Source organism: Heterocephalus glaber, unplaced genomic scaffold (assembly GCF_053883595.1).
Source record: "Heterocephalus glaber isolate CG9 unplaced genomic scaffold, H.glaber_assembly_v1.0 deba00000676, whole genome shotgun sequence".
Lineage (NCBI taxonomy): Eukaryota > Metazoa > Chordata > Mammalia > Rodentia > Bathyergidae > Heterocephalus > Heterocephalus glaber.
In genome coordinates this window covers 19298816-19320229 of record NW_028258156.1, presented here as the reverse complement: position 1 = coordinate 19320229, position 21414 = coordinate 19298816, and the positions used below count along the sequence as shown (strand labels likewise).

General features: G+C 39.1%; 1 protein-coding gene across 1 annotated transcript; it reads right to left on the bottom strand.

Annotated features, from left to right (window-relative positions):
• Positions 1–334: 334 nt before the first annotated feature.
• Positions 335–6709, bottom strand: LOC147829278 (uncharacterized). Its single transcript, XM_087206563.1, has 2 exons — positions 6296–6709; positions 335–413 (listed from the first exon to the last, which is right to left on the bottom strand). Exons 1-2 carry the CDS (start codon positions 6661–6663, stop codon positions 335–337), a joined length of 447 nt encoding a protein of 148 aa, XP_087062689.1. The 5' UTR covers positions 6664–6709.
• Positions 6710–21414: the final 14705 nt, after the last annotated feature.

Genomic DNA, 21414 nt, shown 5'->3' with positions numbered 1-21414 from the left:
TTTGACAGCATTCTTGGGCTTGCGACAAGTAGCAGATCCCCAATTGTAACTATCTGCATATGTGAGATTTTTTCCTGGAATATCTTTAAACAGAGTATAAGGCCGCAATGATTCCAATGGGGTACATACAGGAACGAGGCAACTTCCCAACACATAATGAAAGTTTACATCAGCACTTAGACAAAATTCAGATAAGTTGAGCGAGCCTGCCAACTGAATCCATATATTTTTCATGTGGTCTAACCCTTCTGAAGGCAACACCACCCATACCCTGGTCAGCAATATCAGGGGAACTAGGCATTTCCAGCTCATCCTATTCTTGTTTTCGGATCATTCATTCAGCCAGATGTCCTTCATGAGTTCCCTTGTCATTGTGCGCCGGAGGTCCAAACTTTAAATGATGACGATGTTCCCTAAGATCACATGATATAAATTTCACTAAGGAGTCCCTTTGAGGAATTAAGACCAGAACAATATTTTCTGGGTGGCCACTTCTATATTCATCAAAGGGAGTTCCCATCTAAAGATCACTTTAATCTAGTAAATTCCAGTGATACCTTGATCAAAGAGAAAAGCATATCTTTAATAAAATAACATCATCAATGTAACAATGGGTGAATATCCCTTAAAGAGAAAAGAACATTTTGAGCTCAATTACACGAACACAAACAACAAATAATAGACAAACATGTAAGACGGTATATAACATTAGGGTGCACCCAAACATAACTAGGTAAGCTAAATGATATCATTACTCATTTTAAATTGAAATTGCGGGCGCCATTGTTAACTGATCAGGATTGGACAACGTCAGGTCATCGGCATCATCAGCACGCCTATCAACTTGTTTTACTAGGCATTCTGGGAGCCATCTGGCTGACTTCATTTCCTTGGAATAAACACACACCGACCCTCGGCCCCATATAAGTACAGGATCGGGCCCGTGCCATGAGTGGTCCAGGGGGTCTTTCCACATCACCAAGGCAAATTGTCGTTGCGTCTCTGGTTGCCAGAAACGATTGGCTGCAGATGAACCTTTGGCATCCAAATTTAAGAAATTAAGAATAAATAGTGCATGTGATATCAGGTTTCTAGGAGACCCCTTGGTAGGGTACCATTCCCCCTTTTTTATTTTGTCTAAAGTAATTTTGAGTGTGAGATTAGCCCTTTCTATAATGCCTTGTCCCTGAGGATTATATGGGATTCCCATTATGTGTGTTATTTCAAATTGTTTGCAAAAGTTGGAGAAGCCAGAGCTGGTATAGCCGGGACCATTGACTGTTTTAATTTGTTGTGGACATCCAAGTACTGAGAAGGCAATGAGGAGATGAGCGATGACATGTTTAGTAGCTTCCCCAGACTGCAGGGTGGCAAATATGAATCCACTATAGGTATCAATGTTGACATGTATATATTTAAGATTTCCAAATTCAGGGTAATGCGTGACATCCATTTGCCAGAGGGCATTTGGAATTAAGCCACGAGGATTAACTCCCAGATGAGGTATAGGAAGGTGCAGAGTACACGTAGGGCAGGCTTTAACAATTTGTCTAGCTTGTTCTCTGGTAAGTTTATACATAAGGCAAAGCGTGTGAGCATTAAGATGATGAAATTGGTGTGCTCTCCGTGCTTGGTCAATTGGAAGGGGGGCATCGGTATTTATTAAATAGGCAAAAGCCTGAGGTCTTGTGGCTAGGTCTGCTAAGTGGTTGCCCTCTGCAAGTGGGCCAGGTAGGTTAGAGTGGGCACGAAGGTGCCCAATGAAAAAGGATTTGGATCTTTTTCTGATTAGATCTTGTAATTGGAGGAAGAGACCACCAGTCTGAGAAGCAAGTTTGATCAGTCCACATGTTTCTAATAAGGGGACAGATTGAGCAATATAAGCACTATCAGTAAAAAGATTAAAAGCTCGGGCAGGGAATGCAGAAAAGACCGCTATGACTGCCTGTAGCTCGGTTAATTGGGCCGAAGAGTGGGCGGTTTGGAATTGGACAATGTTATCGTCCCACACATAGGCAGCCATCCCGGTGGAAGAACCATCTGTAAAAACGGATAGGGCTTCTAGCAGAGGAGAACGAGAAGTGACCTTTGGGAAAATGAAGTCATGTCTGTTAGCAAAGTCAATGAGTTTGTTGGGAGGATAGTGATTGTCCAATAACCCTGAATAAGAAGCGAGAGCAATTGGCCAGGAATCGGTAGTCTGCATAAGCCAATCGATCTGATCTTTAGGGTAGGGTTGGATAATGACATCAGGTTCCTTTCCAAAGTACATCTTTCCATGGTCTCTGCCTAAAATGACCAGGTCTGCAACTGCAGCATAATAGGGATAAAAGACCCACTTAGGGGAAACTGGGAGATGAACCCACAAAAGGGGAGTGGTTTGCCAAAAGACAGCAGTGGGAGAAAGGGAGGTTTTGCAGACGATATACTGTAAAGGAGAGTTATAATCTATAAAAGTAATTGTTTGATTTTGGATGGCTTGTTCTACCGTGCTAATGGCTTTGCGCCCCTCGGCAGTGAGCTCCCGAGGTGAAGTGGGGTGGCTATCACCTTGCAGGGTATCATAGAGAGGCTTCAGGTCATGTTTAGTGAGCTTTAAATAGGGCATAAGCCAATTAATATCTCCGAGCAGTTTTTGGAAGTCATTCAAAGTTTTAAGACCGTCCAGCCGTAAGGTAAGCTTTTGGGAGGAAATATGATGTCCCTTCATCTGAAATCCGAGGTAACTGTAAGGGTCTTTTAGTTGAACCTTATCAGGGGCAATCTGGAGGCCACGAGATTCAAGGGCCCGCCGAAGGTCAGCATAACAAGCCAAAACCTCACTTCCCAATTGTCCCGCCACGAGGATATCATCCATGTAATGGATAATATACATTTGAGGCCAATTGTCTCGGGTGGATTGGAGTGCTGTGGCTACAAATGACTGGCACAGGGTGGGACTATTGGCCATGCCTTGGGGCAGCACTAGCCATTGAAAGCGCTGCATTGGGGTGCAGAAATTGGTCATCGGGAGGCTAAATGCGAAGCGTTTTTGATCAGCAGGATGTAAGGGAATGGTGAAAAAGCAATCCTTTAAATCAATAATAACCTTATAATATCCAAGGGGGATGGCTACCGGTGAGGGAAGACCGGGTTGTAAAGCTCCCATGAGTACCATGGTTTTATTAACAGCTCTGAGATCTTGCAAGAGCCTCCATTTTCCCGACCGTTTTTTAATGACAAAAATGGGAGTATTCCAAGGGGAATGGCTAGGAATGATATGGCCAGCATGAAGCTGCTCCTGCACCAGCTGTTGAGCTGCTAATAACTTCTCCTTGGAGAGGGGCCACTGATCGACCCACACTGGATCATCCGAGAGCCAGGTGATCTTTTCAGCATGGACCGCAGGAGTGTCAGCGACCCCTATGGAAAGTGGCCCAACCCTGCTCGAGGGGGCCGAGGGACAGGCTCAATGGGGTGAGTAAGGCTAGTAGGGTGTTTTCCCAGCCCTGTTCCTGGAATGTACCCATTTTTAAACATCTGCATAGTGACAATTTCATTGGGGCTGGAAATAATTATCCCCATTTGTGATAATAGGTCTCTCCCCCATAGATTAATGGGTAACCCTGAGATGATATAAGGTTGAATGGTGCCCTGATTACCATCTTGGTCCCTCCAGGTCAGATCTTTAGCACTTTGTTTAGGATTTTGACTCTGCCCTATACCCTTGAGATGGGTGAGGGTGTCCTTCAATGGCCACGCCTGAGGCCAATCCTCTCCCTTTATGATAGTTACATCGGCACCAGTGTCGACCAACCCAGAAAACTGTCTCCCATCTAACCACAAGGTCATGAGAGGCTTTTGTGCTGAAAGTATCTCTGACCAGTAGACATCGGATGAGCCGAATCCCTGGCTGCCTCGGGCGTTCTTAAGAGCCTTATTAGAGGTAGAGAGAAGGGGAAGGAGTAACAATTGAGCAAATCTTTGGCCTGATTGAATGGTATTAATAACTTTGGGGGAAGAAACCATAACTTTAATTTCCCCGGAGTAGTCGCTATCAATCACTCCTGGGTAAATCAGCAGTCCATTCATGGTGCTGCTGCTTCGGCCTATTACGAGGCCAAAGGTCTCCTTAGGTAAGGGTCCAAAGACTCCTGTGGCGAGGGCCTGGACTCCCATTTCTGGGGTCAATACTGTGTGGGTGGTGGCACTGAGGTCCAATCCGGCACTTCCTTTTGTGGCTCTGACGAGGTCTGAAATGGATTGCTGTTTATTGGAGCAAAATTGAGTGCCCTGTAAATTTGTTTGGAATTGGGGGCCCGGGGCTGGCCCCCTTTCCCGTTTCCCGAATTCGAACCCTGGAGAGGGGGGAGGGGTCAGCCCTGGGCATCAGTTTTGGATCGGCACTCACTCGCCCAATGCCTCCCCCGACTGCATCGGGGGCAGGGCCCTGGGGGCGGAGCGTTGGGGCCCTGCATTTTAGCGGTCGGGCATTCTCTAGCAAAATGGCCGCCCCACACCGGAAGCACTTATTGCCGACGTGGCGTTGCAGGAATTGTTTGACTGTGAAGCCTTGCATGGCAGCTGCCATGGCAAGGCCCTGTTGGTAGGCGGCCCCAATCTCAGAGCAAAGGCGAATGTAGCCGGAAAGGTCAGTTTTCTTTTTATAGGGGCAGATAGCGGCCTGACAGACGGCGTTGGCGTTTTCAAAAGCAAGCTGTTTAACAAAATCCGTCCCCGTCTCCGCGCTCCCAAAAATCCGACCAGCCGCCGTGAGAAGGCGGTGGACAAAGTCCGCAAACGGCTCGTCTGGCCCCTGCCGGATATTAGTGAGGGAGGCACTTACGTCTCCCTTAGAGGGGAGTTTTCTCCAGGCCCTAGTGGCTGCGGTCTGAATCTGGGCATACAACCCCATGTCAAATTGCATTTGTTGGTCGTTAGCGGCGTAGGCCCCCTCCCCAAGAAGCATGTCAAGCACCCAACCATTTCCCGCCTGAGCATTGCGTCTAGCGGTCTCTCGGCAATTCTCAACATACTCAGATTTCCATAATAAGTAGTCACCTCCTGTAAGGGTGGCACGGGCCAGAGTCTGCCAATCAATTGGGGTGAGCCAATTTTCTGCCACCGATTCTAAAATAGCCATGGTGTAAGGTGCAGTGGCCCCGTACTGAGCCGCAGCCGTTTTAAGCTCTTTAATAACCTTGAAATCAAAGCCGCTATGGTGTCTCCATGCCTGACCCTGTGCGTCAACAGTCTCAGTGACAGGGAAGGCTTCCACAGGTTCAAGTTCTAGGGGTACCCTTGATCCGGATGGCACCCTGGGGGTCGCCCCTCTAATGGGGGGTCGTGGCTTATGGGTGTCCTCTCTAGGGACATTTTCATGAGCCTTGCCTGTTCTTAAGCCCTCAAGCTGGGTAATAAGTTCTTGATGTTCCTTTTCTAACCTTATCTGTTCTTTTAGAAAGTCTATTTTGTCCCGGAGTTCCTTTTGGGGATCAACAACAGGATAGGCCAAAGCGGGAGTGCTGGGGCCTGGATGGATATAAGGAGGGGGGCACCCAGAGCCGCCCCGCAATGCTTCCCCTGCAGACTCGTCAGTCCCGGAGTCCTTTTGGGGCGGATCTGGGGGCGGAGGCAGGCAGCGATAGGCTTGAAGGGAGGGATATAGGGGTGGAACCTCCCGCGAGGGTGGGGCTGCCTTAGAGGCAGTGACGGAGAGAGAGGAAGCGGGGGCCCGGCGAGGCTTTGCCTTATAGGGCTTGGCAGGGATCGTGGCCGTTTGGGATTGGTCCGAGGGAACGTTATGTCCATCGGGGGCGGGATCATCATCACTGTCAAAGGACATCAAGTCCTCTTCCTCGTCTGGCGAGGAAGGCGTGGCCTTAACTGGCCTGGGTCCCGGCGCCATATTGGCGTCCCGGGGAACTGCGTCGGAGTCACCAGCAGGTGTCAGCTCCTCACCACTACGGAGGGCTACCTCCCCAACCTGTATAGCCTGAGCCACCAGTGGATCCCTCGCTTTTTGGGAGATAATATCATTAATCAAATTCCAATATGAGAACGCCGCGATCGGGACCTTTCCGGGTTCGCAAGTGGCATAATAATCCTGAAGAGCCTCCCGCACCTTTTTCCATCTCTCTTCGTCAATGGTTCCCTCAGCAGGGAACCAGGGACAGAGATCTTTAATATAATCAAAAAATTTCAGCAATTGTTTGACTGTAACCTTTACCCCTCGTGCCTGTAATGTCTTCTTGAGACCTTGCACAAACAATTCGTGCTGACTAATGCCCTGTCCCATAATCGCTGCTCAACTTACCGAGGTGCAAAAAGACGGCAGGTCCACGTCAATCGCAAGCCTCTTCTGTGTCGAGTATGCTCTTTGTTCCTCAATCTTAATCTTAGGGCCCCTGAGCAGCGTCCTTCACTGGATCCCCGTTCTCTGGCCCCACGTTGGGCGCCACTTGTCCCGGCCTGCGGGTAAGTCAACGGAGACCCTAGAGGGGGAGCGAGGATGAGAGGGGACAGGGGACACGAGAGATGGAGACAAGACAGGTTTCTGATCAAGTCTCGTTTATTGCGGAAGCTGTTACAACATATATACCGTAGGGCGAGAGGGGAGGAGCAAGAGGAGTGTACTGGGGCTACTTCCTTGTTGCTGGGTAGATTTGCAGCAAGCCCGGGCATGTCCGTAGAAGGCACTCAAGAGTTCCAGCGGGGGGGCAGGGCCCCCTACAGGAACACTCTGATACTCAACCACTGGGACTCCCTGAACTAGTAATGAAAAGGGATATGGAAAAAATGAAATCAGAAATAATTTCTCATATAACAGCAGAGATTGTGCCCATAGTGCAAGATATGATTAATAAATCTAGACAGGACACAGATTAAAAAAAATAGAGGAGCTGAGGAACATGATGGAATCCCAACATAGGGAACAAATGGAATCCATAAAACAGATGCAAACAGATTTCCAGGAGATTAAAAACTCCATTGAAAGTCTATGCAACAGAATGAGCCAATGTGAGGATAGAATTTCAGATATAGAAGATAAGATTGCAATTAGTGACCAGAAAAAGAAAAATTTCTTTAAAATTATAAGGGGCTATAAGAAATCAGTCCTGCAAGTGCTACATGATGCAAAGAAGGATAACAAGACTGATTGGAGTTAATGAAAAAACAGGAGAGAGTGCAGATGACATTAAAAAAAAATGTTCACAGAAGTGATGGCAGAAAACTTCCCAAGCAAGGGAAAAGAACTTGACATACAGATAAGTGAGGCATATAGGACTGCAACTAGCCATGATCTAAAAATATGTACACACAGCCATATAATTGGTAAGATTCCAGAAACCCAAAGAAGAACAAAATTCTACAAGCAGTCAGAGAAAAGGAACAAATTACATGCAAAGGAAAGCCCATCAGAATCACAACAGACTTCTCAACACAAATCCTCAAGGCAAGAAGAGCTTAGAGTGATATATTTCAAGCCCTAAAGGAAAACAGCCTCCAGCCCAGATTGATGTACCCTGCAAAACTATCTTTCAAAATTGATGGGGAAATAAGATACTTTCATGACAAAGAGCACCTTAGGAACTTCATGAATACCAAATCAGCACTCTGAAAAATTTTAGACAAAATCCTAGGAAAAGAAAAGGATCACAACCACAGGTAGCGCAGCAGAATGAATCCACCAGGCACAATAATAAACTAAAAGCAAACGGGGAGAATTCAACAAAAGGAAAAAGTCATGACAATGATGTCAATACATATCAGTTATAACCATCAATGTTAATGGTCTCAACTTACCAATCAAAATAAATAGACTGCCAGAATAGGACAAGAAGCAAGATCCAACAATAGGCTGCATGCAAGACACACACTTAATTCAAAAAGAAATTCATAGACTGAAAGTAAAAGGGTAGAAAACAATACTTCATCTAATAAGAACCCCCTCAAAAATCAGGAATAGCTATCCTATTTGTAGATCAAGAGTATTTCAAACCCACACTGATTAAGAGAGACAAAGAAAAACACTACATCCTTATAAAGGGAACAATCCAAGAGGAAGAGATGACAATCATAAATATCTATGGACCAAACACTAGTGAACCCAAATATATACAATAAACAATAACAGACATTAAAAAATCATATAAGCACTAATAAAATAGTAGTGGGGGACCTCAATAACCCATTGTCACAAATAGATAGATCAACTAGACAAAAAACAAGCAATGAAATACTAGAACTCAATCAAATTCTTGAACAAATGAACTTAACAGATATTTACAGAGTATTCCAACCCAAAAAATCAGAATACACATTCTTTTCAACTACACATGGGTCATTCTCCAAAATAGACAACATACTCACTCATAGAACATATTTAGGTAAGTGCAAAGGAACTAAAGTTATCCCCTGTATATTAGCAGACCATAGTGCAAAGAAATTGGAGATCAATAGTAAAAGAAAGCTCAAAAATTTCATAAACACATGGAAATTGAACAACACAGTTTTGAATTACCAATGGGTCACAGAGGAAATTAATGAAGAAATCAGACAGTTCCTTCAATTAAACGACAATGAAAATACAACATATCAGAATCTATGGGACACAATGAAAGCAGTCTTACGAGGGAAAATCATAGCAGTGAATACTCATATTAGGAAAACAGGAAGAGCCCAATTAAACAACCTGATGATGAACCTCAAGCTTCTAGAAAAACAAGTGTAGGAAAAACCCAAAGCTCATAGAAGGGAGTAAAGTATAAAGATCAGGGCAGAAATCAATGCAATACAAAAAAATCAATGAAGCCAAGAGTTGGTTCTTCAAAAGAAAAAAAAATTGAAATACCCTTAACCAAAATTATTAGAAAAAGGAAAGAAAAGGCCCAAATCCATGTAATTAGGAATGAAAAGGTTAAAATTACAAAGGACCCAGCAGAAATCCAGAGGATCATCAATATCTACTTCGAGAAACTATATGCCAATAAGATGGAAAACATAGAAGAAATGGACAGATTCCTAGATACATATGAATTATCAAAGTTGAATGATGAAGACCTAAAAATTCTAAACAACCCAATGTCCATCAATGAAATTGAAAATATAATAAAAACTTACCAACTAAGAAAAGCCTGCATTCTGATGGTTTCACTGCAGAATTCTACAAGACATTTAGAGAGGAATTACTTCCACTACTGTTTAAACTCTTCAATGAAATTGAACGGGAAGCAATACTCCCAAATTCATTCTGGAAGCAGGCATCACTTTGATCCCCAAAGCAGAGAAAGACCCAACAGATAAAGAGAACTATAGGAGAGTCTCACTAATGAACATAGATACAAAAATTCTAATAAGATAGTGGAAAATAGAATGCAGAAGATCATCAAGAAGATCATACACCCTGACCAAGTGAGATTTATCCCAGGGATGCAGGGATGACTCCACAAACACAAATCAATCAATGTAATACACTACATTAATAGAGCCAAAGAAAAAAAGCATATGATCATCTCAATAGATGCAGAAAAAGCATTTGACAAAATCCAACATGCATTTATGATAAAAACCCTACTAAAATTGGAATAGATGGTCACTACCTTAATCTGATAAAAGCCATCTATGAAAAACCAACAGTCAATATCATACTAAATGTTCAAAAACTGAAATCCTTCACACTAAAATCAGGAACAAGACAAGGATGTCCACTATCACCACTCCTGTTCAATAGAGTTTTGGAAACATTAGCCATGGCAATTAGACAAGAGAAAGAAATAAAAGGAATAAAGACAGGAAAAGAAGTCAAATTGTCATTATTTGCAGATGACAGGATCCTCTATTTAGAAGAACCCAAGAACGCCACCAAAAGTCTTCTAGACTTAGTAACCAAATTCAGTAAACTAGCTGGATACAAGGTCAACAAACAAAAATCAATACCTTTCCTCTACACAAACATCAGACTCACTGAGAGAGAAATAGGGCAAACAATTCCTTTCACAATTGCATCCAAAAAAATGAAATACTTAGGAATCAACCTAACAAAAGAAATCAAAGATCTCTTCTCTGAAAACTATACCACTCTGAAAAGAGAGATTGAAGAGGATATCAGAAAATGGAAAGACATCCCTTGCTCCTGGGTAGGACAAATCAACATAGTAAAAATGGTCATACTTCCAAAACGTCAATATAGATTCAATGCAATCCCAATTGAAATCCCAGGAGCATACTTCACTGTCCTTGAGAAAACAATCCAAAAATTCATTTGGAAAAAGAGACCCAGAATAGCAAAAGCAATTCTAGGTAACAGAGACATGGTAGGGGGTATTACAACCCCCAACTTGAAACTATACTACAAAGCTACTGTGATAAAAACAGCATGGTACTGGCAAAGAAACAGACCTGAGGACCAGTGGGATAGATTAGAAGATGTAGAAACAACTCCAAACACACTCAGCCACTTCATCTTCAACAAAGGAGCCAAATACACTCACTGGAGGAAAGATAGCCTTTTTAATAAATGGTGCTGAAAAAATTGGGTTTCAAGTTGCCAAAGACTACAAATAGACCTATATCTCTCACCATGCACTAAACTAAAATTGAAATGGATTAAAGATCTAAATATTAAAACAGAAACGCTGAACCAGGTGAAACAGAGGTTAGGTAGAACTCTTGAAAACATTGGTATAGGGAAAGATTTTATGAACAAAACCTCAGTTGCCCGTGAACTAGCAGAAACAATCAACAAGTGGAATCTCTTCTTGCTAAAAAGCTTCTGCACAGCAAGAGAAGCCACCAGCAGTGTGAAGAGACAACCCACAATGTGGGAAAATATTTTCAACAGCTGTTCCTCAGACAAAGGTCTTCTATCTAAAATCTATAAAGAACTTTAAAAAATCCGACCTCTCAAATTTAAAGACCCAGTCCAAAAATGGGCATCTGAAATGAACAGACATTTCTCAGACAAAGAAGCAGTAATGGCAAATAAACATAAGAAAAAATGTTCAACATTACTTGTCATTCAAGAGATGCAAATGAAAACAACACTGAGATTACACCTCACCCCCAAAAGAATGGTTGCTATCAAGAAATCAACCAATAACAAAGGCTGGGAGGGCTGTGGGGAAAGAGGAACACTGTTCCACTGCTGATGGGAGTGTAGACTGTTGTAACCACTGTGAGAATCAGTATGGAGATACCACAAAAACCTAGGACTGGAAGTCCCATTTGAGCCAGCTATTCCCCTGCTGGCTATGCTCCCCAAAGAATTAAAAGAATCATGCCACATATATGTGCACCCATGTTCATAGCAGCACAGTTTATAATAGCTAAAACTTGGAAACAGCCCAAATGCCCATCAACTGGAGACTGGATAATGAAAATATGGTTTTTTAATAAAATGGAGTGCTACTCAGCCATAAAAAATGAGAAATTGGAGACATTGCTAAATGGATGAATATTGAGGCAATACTCTTAAGAAAAATAAATAAAACACATAAGTGTAAATAACTAATAGTTTCTCTAGTGTGAGAAACTGAAAGTGTAAATAAGGACTCAAAGGTATAATAAATAATGTGAAATAGAAACAAAAGGGGCAAAGGGGAAGGGGAAGTGGAAGGGGTAAGGGAAAGGAAAGAAGGGAATGGAATCAATATGAGAAAATGAAAAAATGGATACAAAGTCTTTGTAAATAGGGAGGGTTGGAGGGGTTGAAGGGAGGGCAAGGGAAGGGGGAAAAATAAGAACCAAGAGAGATTATGTAAAGGTGCAAATTTCCAATGATGAATGTCATTATATTTTATACCTAAAATGTACCAATAAAATAAAATTTTAAAAAGAAAAAAAGGTGAAGAAGTGTTCTTTCAACTGGGCAATAGTAGGAGGATAGCTTACAACATCATACTACAAACTGACAATTTGCTGAGAGTAGATTTTAGTCGATCTCACCACAGATACCAGTACAGATACCTATGGAAGTTGATGGGTAGATTAATTTTCTTGGTTATGGTAATCATAATCATTTCTCTTTATATATGTATGTCATATGTATTTCAATTATATGTTTTAATAGATGGAAATAAATGTACTACACTACTCTATGCTTTTTTCCTTTTTTTTTTTTTTTTTTGGTACTGGGGATCAAACTCGGGACCTTGCATTTGTGAGGCAGGCAGCGGAACCACTGAGCTAAATCCCTGGCCTATGTTTTTTTCCTTTTAAGAAAAGGAAAAACCTCTTCAAGAAGCCTGAGACAACATGTCATTTTATACAAGTAAATCATCTCTTTTTATGTTCACAATGACTCAAAATATGGTTTATATTTTATTATTTAACACTATTATTTAGTAATTATTTAGAGATATTATTTCTCCAATTTTTAGAAGAAAAACATGCAGGTTACACAGGGTAAAATGCTTTCCAAAAACAAGTCAATTGATTTCAAAATCCTTCCTTTTTTCAAGTTCTTATCAGTTCTTTGAAGAATAATATGCCTGCACATTTTTATCAATTTTACTGATTAAACTTTAAATCATTGTTTTGGGAGAAAGATGTATAGCAGACATTTTTAACCTTTCAGAAATAGAGTGAAGTGGATAAAATATTGTTTGGAAGATAGTTCTTATTTCTAAGGAAGTAAGAGGGAAATATACTCAGCTTTGAATATGATATTAATAAAATTAAGATGTTTTTGAACATCTGTAATAATATTTGAAATTATGGATGTGAAAAATTATTCTCCAGGAACTGGTACTATCACAAAGTAGTCATCATACCATATCTGAAGCTGTAGGGTTCTTAACAACTACCCCAGAATTCTATGACAGATGGTTCTGCCATCACCATCATTGTCTTGCTGTGCAAATAAATCTAAGAAAAAAATTATACCTGAACAAAATCAACAAGTGACATTCAAAGACCAAAGTCAAAATATGTGAATTGATATTTACGACTGCTTCCTAAAAAGAATTAAGTACCATTTGGTAGAAGAGGAAACATATACATATAAATTTTGCAATAAAATTTAATTTCTATTTTTCATAGAAATTACTTATTTTATGGAATTATAACAATTTCATTAAAATACAGTCCTAGTTTTTATTTGTTTTTACAGGTATTTTCTGATAAGTATGCAAACTGGAACAATAATCCTTGTCTGGGTAAGGACTGTAGCTGTAATTTATGTCAGAAAATATCCCTTGTATAAATAATGAGTGATCAATAAAATCAACGACTGACCTTTGGTGAACTCATTCTGGCTCCCAGTATGCCACTCATTCCTACGGTACAAGGAATATTTGTAAGACCAAGTCTTTTGCATTTTTTTTTTCATTTGAGTACAGTCATGCATTTAGAGGAGAGTACATTTATATAGACCTTTATGGGAAGGCAGACCAAACTCCATCCTGTTCTTTAAACATCAAGAATTTAGGCATTTTAAAAAGTGGGGATTTGAAAATAGTATATTATTAGCACCAACATCAGAAGCTTGAAAAGTCATTATTTCTATGCTGCTACAAAAGTATTCTAAATGGCAGATAGCAGCTATCTTCAAAGCCTAAAGAGAGAATCTGTTACAGTGCTTAGATCATAGCAGAGTGCCTGCTCAATCACGGAAGCGCCTTTAGTCCAGGTTGATGCTGACCCTGAACACACGGAAGGAGCTGGAGATGAGAGCCGTGACTGCAGCTGAAGTGGTACTCATTCTGAGATTTCAATTTTAATCTTCCCTACCAACTTCCTCTGTAGACTACCCTTTTTAATTTTTAAAAACCTAACATATGAGCATCACCAGTTTGTCTTTAATTTCATTTTGAGGTTAAAAATTTCCCTTAAGGCAGTGCTAGAAGGGGCTAGAGATTCTGGAAATGAGGAAAACATAAAGATAAATGTGTCAAGGCTTTATCCTCTCATTTCTGTCCTACACTGATTTTTTTTCTAAGAATCAAATGAGACAATGTATATAAATCATCTATCATAGCATCTATTTATCGCAAAGTAAGACTCAATATTTTTGAGCTACATTTGGATAGCTATTTAGTACAAGTTGTCATGAAGTGTCCCATATCTAAAAGCTAAAACTGAAGGTAACAGGATGGTTAAGACTCATTTCAAATTAAAAGTTTAGCCTTCTCTGGTTCTTAAATTCAACCACTTGAATATGACTTATTGATTTAGAGTTCATCTGTTAATTGCTATATAAAACTGGCTTTGTTCATTCATTCTCTAATACCTACTACTTATTGTCATTTAAATGTATGGAATGTATGAGATCCAATAGAGTATATAAAAATCTGTGGGACATTTACAACTGCATTAGACACAAGATAATAAGCACAGACAATAAAACCTGATTAAATAGTAATGTATACGGTAAGTCAATAAACTTTGTTTTTGAGAATTATAAATAGGATAGGGTTATTATCTTTAAAAGTCCCTAAATATGAGAAATACTTAGCTCTATTTATTAGAAAAAAGAATTAAAGTTAGGAGAAAATAAATGACCCAAAATCCACCTAACTAATAAGTCTGAAGAAAAGACTCAATATCTAATATCTCACTTTTAGAGCACATTATTTCAATTATCCACTCTTTATATACCATAATGAATACCTTGAAGAAAGCTTCACACTGATATAAATATTTTCTGAGATTTATTGAGGAATGTTTTATTTAAAATAACTTTATTATCAAACATACACACATACAAAAATTAAAACCATTCAGAGAAGAACAATGCAAGTGGAAAAAACTACAATAATATTCAAATACATTAGAACTCAACCAAAACAAAACTGAAAAGCACTTAAACATTTTTCCATGTAAATTAAAAAAGCATCTCAAGCACCAACAAGACACCAGAGGATGTGATTTGTTTCAGAAAGTTCCCCAAAACCAATATTGAACAAATAATGATCTGGAAAAAAACTCCAGTTAGTTAGCAGACACTACATAAGCCAAACTTCTCCCTAATTTAAATTTTGATACAGTCATATGACATGCAATGGGAACACAATCTGAGAAATATGTTATTTGGCCAATTCATCCGTGTGTATCTTTTATTATACTTTCAGTTTCTCACACTAGAGAAACTATTTGGTATTTAAACATATATGTCCTATTTATTTCACTTAAGAGGATGGCCTCAATATGCATCCATTTAGGTATAAATGTCTCTAGTTTCTCATTCACTATGGCTGAGTAGTACTCCATTTTATAAAAATAACCACAACTTCATTATTCAGTTTCCAGTTGATAGGCACTTGGGTTGTTTCCAAGCTTTCACTATTACGAACTGTGCCACTATAAACATGGGTGCATATATATCTCTGTGGTAAAATTCTTTTAATTCTATTGGGAAGATACCCAATAGTGGGATTGCTGGGTCGAATGGGACCTCTAAACCTAGTTCTAAGCCTAGGGAAGTATCTCCATACTGATTTCCACAGTGGTCGCACCAGTCTGCACTCCCACCAACAATGGAGAAGGATTCCTTTCTCACCACGACCCCATCAGGATTTGTTAGAAGATGATTTCTTTCTATTTTTTTTTATTAAGTTCTTTTATTGGTACATTGTAAGTATACAACACAATTACATTTCTCATTGGGAATTGTACCTTTACATAATGCATCTTGGTTCTTATTTTTTCCCCATTCCTAGCCCTCCCTTCACCCCCTCCACCCTTCCCTATTTACAAAGACTTTATTTCCATTTTTTTTCATTTCTCATCATTTTTCCTTTCCCTTCTTTCCTTTCCCTTGCACCTCCCACTACCCCTACCACTTTGGACCTTTTCTTCCTATTTACATTATCGATTATTCATTCTAATCATTGGTACATTTTAGGTGTACAATATAATGACATTCTTCATTGAAAATTTGCACCTTTACATAGTCTCCCTTGGTTCTTATTTTTCACCCTTGCCCAGCCCTCCCTTCAACCCCTCCAGTCCTCCCTATTTACAAAGATTTTCTTTCTATTTTTCCATTTTCTCATATTAATCCCATTCCCTTCTATCCTTTCCCCTAGCCCTCTCACTTCCTTCCCCTTTGCCCCTTTTCTTCCTATTTCACATGACCTATTATACATTTAGTCCTTATTTACACTTTCAGTTTCTCACACCAGAGAAAGTATTTGGTATTTACACATCTGTGTCCTATTTATTTCACTTAAGAGTATTGCCTCAATGTGCATCCACTTAGCTATAAATGTCTCTAATTTCTCATTTTTTATGGATGAGTAGTACTCCATTTTATAAAAAAAAACACATTGCCTTTATCCAGTCTCCAGTTGATGGGCATTTGGGGTGTTTCCAAGTTTTAGCTATTACAAACTGTGCTGCTATGAACATGCGTGCACATATATCACTGTGGTATGATTCTTTTAATTCTTTGAGGAAGATCCCCAGCAGTGGAATAGCGGGGTCAAATGGGACTTCTAGTCCTAGTTCTTTGAAGTATCTCCATACTGATTTCCACAGTGCTTGCACCAGTCTACACTCACACCAGCAGTGAAGCAGGGTTCCTCTTTCCCCACAGCCCTGCCAGCATTTATTATTGGTTGATTTCATGATAGCAGCCATTCTTTCTGGAGTGAAGTGGAATCTCAGAGTTGTTTTCATTGGCATCTCTCGAATGACCAGTGATGTTGAACATTTTTTCATGTATTTATTTGCTATTTTTACTTCTTTGTCTGAGAAATGTCTGTTCATTTCAGATGCCCATTTTTGAATTGGGCCTTTGAATTTGGGGGGTCTGATCTTTTTCAGTTCTTTATATATTCTAGATAGTAGTCCTTTGTCTAAGGGACAGTTGCTGAAAACCTTTTCCCACATTGTAGGTTTTCTCTTAGCTCTGTTGGTGGTTTCTCTTGCAGTGCAGAAGCTTTTTAATGAGATAAGATCCCAGTTGTTGATTCTTTGTGCAAGTTCCCGTGCCACTGAGGTTTTGTTCATAAAGTCTTTTCCTATAACAATAACTTTAAGCGTTCTACCTAACTTATCTTCCCACAAATTTAGTATTGCTGTCCTCATATTTAAATCTTTAATCCACTGTGATCTTAATTTAATGCATGGTGATAGGTATGGGTCTAGTTTTAATCTTTGGCATGTTGAAATCCAACACCATTTATTAAATAGGCTATCTATCCTTCAATGAGGATGGTTGGCTCCTTTATCAAAGATGAGGTGGCTGAGGATATCTGTAGTTGTTGCCGTATCTTCTAACATAGTCCCCTGATCCTCAGGTCTGTTTCTTTGCCAATACCATGATGTTTTTATCACAGTAGCTTTGTAGTATAGTTTCAAGTTGGGGATTGTAATACCCCCAGCCATATCTCTGTTGCCTAAAATTTCTTCTGCTATTCTAGGTCTCTTCTGGTTCCAAATGAATTTTTGGATTGTTTTCTCTAGTTCTGTAAAATATACTGTTGGAATGTAAATTGGCATTGCATTAAACCTATATAATAGTTTTGGAAGTATGGCTATTTTTACTATATTGGTTCTTCCTATCCAGGAACAAGGGATGTCTTTGCATTTTCTTATATCCTCCTCAGTCTCCCTTTTCAAAGTGCTGTAGTTTTCAGAGTAGAGGTCTTTTGCTTCCTTTGTTAGATTGACTCCTAGATATTTCATTTTTTTGGATGCTCTTGTAAAAGAAATTGTTTCCCTAATTTCTCTCTCAGTGAGTCTGTTATTTGTAAATAAAAAGACTATTGTTTTTTGATTGTTGACCTTATATCCAGCTACTCTACTGAATCTGTCAATTAAGTCTAGAAGTCTTTTGGCAGAGTATTTTGGGTCTTCTATGTAAAGTATCATATCATCAGCAAATAATGAGAGTTTAACTTCTTCCTTTCCTATCTTTATTCCTTTTATTTCTTTCTCTTTTCTAATTGCTGTGGCTAATATTTCCAGAACTATATTGAACAGGAGTGGTGATAGTGGGCATCCTTGTCTTGTTACTGATTTTAGCGTGAAAGTGTTCAGTTTTTGACCATCTAGTATGATGTACACTGTTGGTTTTTCATAGATAGCCTTGAACAAGTTGAGATAAAGACCTCCTATTCCAATTTTATGTAGAGTTTTTATCATGAATGGGTGTTGGATTTTGTAAAATGCCTTTTCTACATCTATTGAGATGATCATATGGCTTTTGTCCTTGACTCTGTTAATATAGTGCATTATATTTATTGATTTACATATGTTGAACCATCCTTGCATCCCTGGGATAAATCTGACTTGGTCAGGGTGTATGATCTTCTTGATGACCCTTTGTATTCTGTTTGCCACTATCTTGTTGAGGATTTTTGCATCTATGTTCATTAGGGAGCTTGGCCTGTAGTTCTCTTTTTGGGTTGCGTCTTTCCCTGGTTTTGGAATCAAAGTAATACTTGCTTCCAGGAATAAATTTGGAAGCTTTGCTTCCCTTTAAATTTCTTTGATGAATTTAAAGAGTAGTGGCAACAGTTCTTCTTTAAAACTCTTGTAGAATTCAGCAGTGAAGCCATCAGGACCTGGGCTTTTCTTTCTTGGTAAATTTTTTATTACATTTTCAATTTTACTCATTGTAATTGGGGTGTTTAAAATTTCTCTATCTTCATTTAACTTTGATAATTCATACGTATCTAGGAATCTGTCCATTTCTTCTGTGTTTTCCATTTTGTTAGAGTACAAGTTCTCGAAGTAGGTATTGATGATGCTTTGGATTTCTCCTGGCTCTGTTGTGACTTCACATTTTTCATTCTTGATTGTGTGGATTTGAGTCTTTTCTTTCCTTTTTTTGATAAGGTTGGCTAAGGGTTTATTGATTTTATTTATTCTTTCAAAAAACCAACTCTTAGATTCATTAATTTTTTTGTATCATTTTCTTAGTCTCCATTGCACTGATTTCTGTGCTGATCTTTATAATTTCCTCTCTTATACCAGGTTTGGGTTTGCTATGTTCTTCTTTTTCTAGGAGCTTGAGGTTCTGCATTAGGTTATTCATTTGAGTTCTCTCTGTTTTCCTAATATGGGTATTCACTGCTATGAATTTCCCATGTAGAACTGCTTTCATTGTGTCCCATAGATTCCTTTATATTGTACTGGCATTTTCATTTACTTGCAGAAACTGTCTAATTTCTTCTTTAATTTCCTCTGTGACCCATTGGTTGTTCAGGAGGGTGTTATTTAATTTCCATGTGTTTGTGGGAGTTTTGCAGCTTCTTATGTCATTGATCTCCAATTTTTTTTTGTATTAAATTCTTTTATTGGTACATTGTAGGTATACAACACAAATACATTTCTCATTGGGAATTGTGCCTTTACATAATGCATCTTGGTTCTTATTTTTTTCCCCATTCCTAGCCCTCCCTTCATGCCTTCCACCCTTCCTTATTTACAAAGGCTTTGTTTCCATTTTTTCCATTTCTCATCATTTTTCCTTTCCTTTCTTTCCTTTCCCTTGCCCCTCCCACTATCCCTACCCCTTTGGACCTTTGATTGATCTCCAATTTTATTGCACTGTGATCTGATAAATTACAGGAGGTAACTTCAATTCTTTTACATTTACTTAGACATGTCCTAATAACTAGCATGTGGTCTATTTTAGAGAATGACCCTTGTGCAGCCGAAAAGAATGTGTATTCTGATTTTGTGGGGTGGAACACTCTGTAAAAATCTATTAAGTCCATTTGTTCAATAGCTTGGTTCAATTATAGAAATTTGTTGTTAATTTTTTGTCTAGATGATCTAATTGTGATAAAGGGGTTTTGAGATCCCCACTACAATTGTATTAGAGCTTATTTGGTATTTCATGTCCATTAATATTTGTTTTGTACAGTTGGTGCATTTGTATTTGGTGCATATATATTTATGATTGTCATCTCTTCCTCTTGGACTGTTCCCTTCACAAGGATGTAGTGACCATCTTTGTCTCTCTTAATTAATTTTGGTTTGAAATCTAGTTTGTCTGCAAATAGAACTGCTACCCCTGATTTTTTCTGGGTTCCTGTGGCATAGAGAACTGTTTTCCATCCTTTTACTTTCAGTCTATGTATTTCTTTGTGAGTTAGGTGTGTTTCTTGTATAGAGCATATTGTTGGATTTTGCTTCTTCTTTTTTTTTTTTTTTTTGGATTTTGCTTCTTAATCCATTCTGTCAGTCTATTTCTTTTGATTGGTGAATTGAGACCATTAACATTGATAGTTATAATTGATAGATACTGACTCATCCTTGACATGATGTTTTACTATTGATGGTTCTTTTATTTCTTGGTGTGTTTTTTGGGGTTTTTTTTCCTTTCACTTTACTTTCTTACCTTGCCTGGTAGCTTCCCTCTGTTGGGCCTCATGGAGTTGTGGGCTTCACTGTGTTTTTGTAGGATATTCCTTAGGATTGTTTGGAGAGCTGGTTTGGTGTTCATGAAATTTCTCAGGTGTTCTTTGTGATGGAAATATCTAATTTCTCCATGGATTTTGAAAGATAATTTTGCAGGATACAACAGTCTAGGTTGGAAGTTATTTTCTTTAGGGCTTGAAATAGTTGACTCCAAGCTCTCCTTGACTTGAGGGTTTGTGTTGAAAAATCTGCTGTGATTCTGATGGGCTTTCCTTTATAGGTGATTTGTTTCTTTTTTCTAACTGCCTGTAGAATTATGTTCTTCTGTTGAGTTTCTGGGATCATGATTATTATGTGTCTAGGCATAGATTTTTTTTTTTTGATCATGGCTAATTGGAGTTCTATATGCCTCACTTGTCTGAATGTTCACTTCTCTACCTCTGTCTGGGAAGTTTTCTACTATTACTTTTGTGAACAGTTTTTAAGTCAATTGTGTTTTCTCCCGTTTTTTTGTGGACTCCTATCAGTCTTACGTTATTCTACCTTGGATCATCTAGCAGCTGCTGGATTGATTTCTCGTGGTCCCTTACTATTTTTTTGTTTTTTTGGTACCAGGAATCAAACTCCAGTCCTTGTGCTTGTGCATCAGGCAGCAAAACCACTGAGCTAAATCCCCAGCCCCATCCCTTACTATTTTTAAGAAATCTCTGTTTTCATGGTCTTTCATGGCAATCCTGTCTTCTATATCTGATATTCTATCTTCAGATTCCCTCAATCTGCTATGCATGCTTACAATGGAGTTTTTTTTATCTCCTGAATATCTGTTTGAATCTGTTTCATGGATTCTATTTCTTTATGTTGGGCAATCATGGTTTCCATTTCTTATGCTGGGCATTCATGTCTTCCAGCATATTTCTGAGCTCATCTATTTTTTTATCTGTTTCTGTTCTAGATCCTCTAGTTATGTCTTTCACATTGCTCACCATCTCTGTAGTTATCTGGGAGATTATTTCTGTTTTGAATTTTTCTAGAACCTCATTCATCTATTTTGTTACTTCCTGTGCTATCAGTTCAGGGTGTCCAGGTGGTGATTATCAGACTTTTCTACCTTGTTTTCCC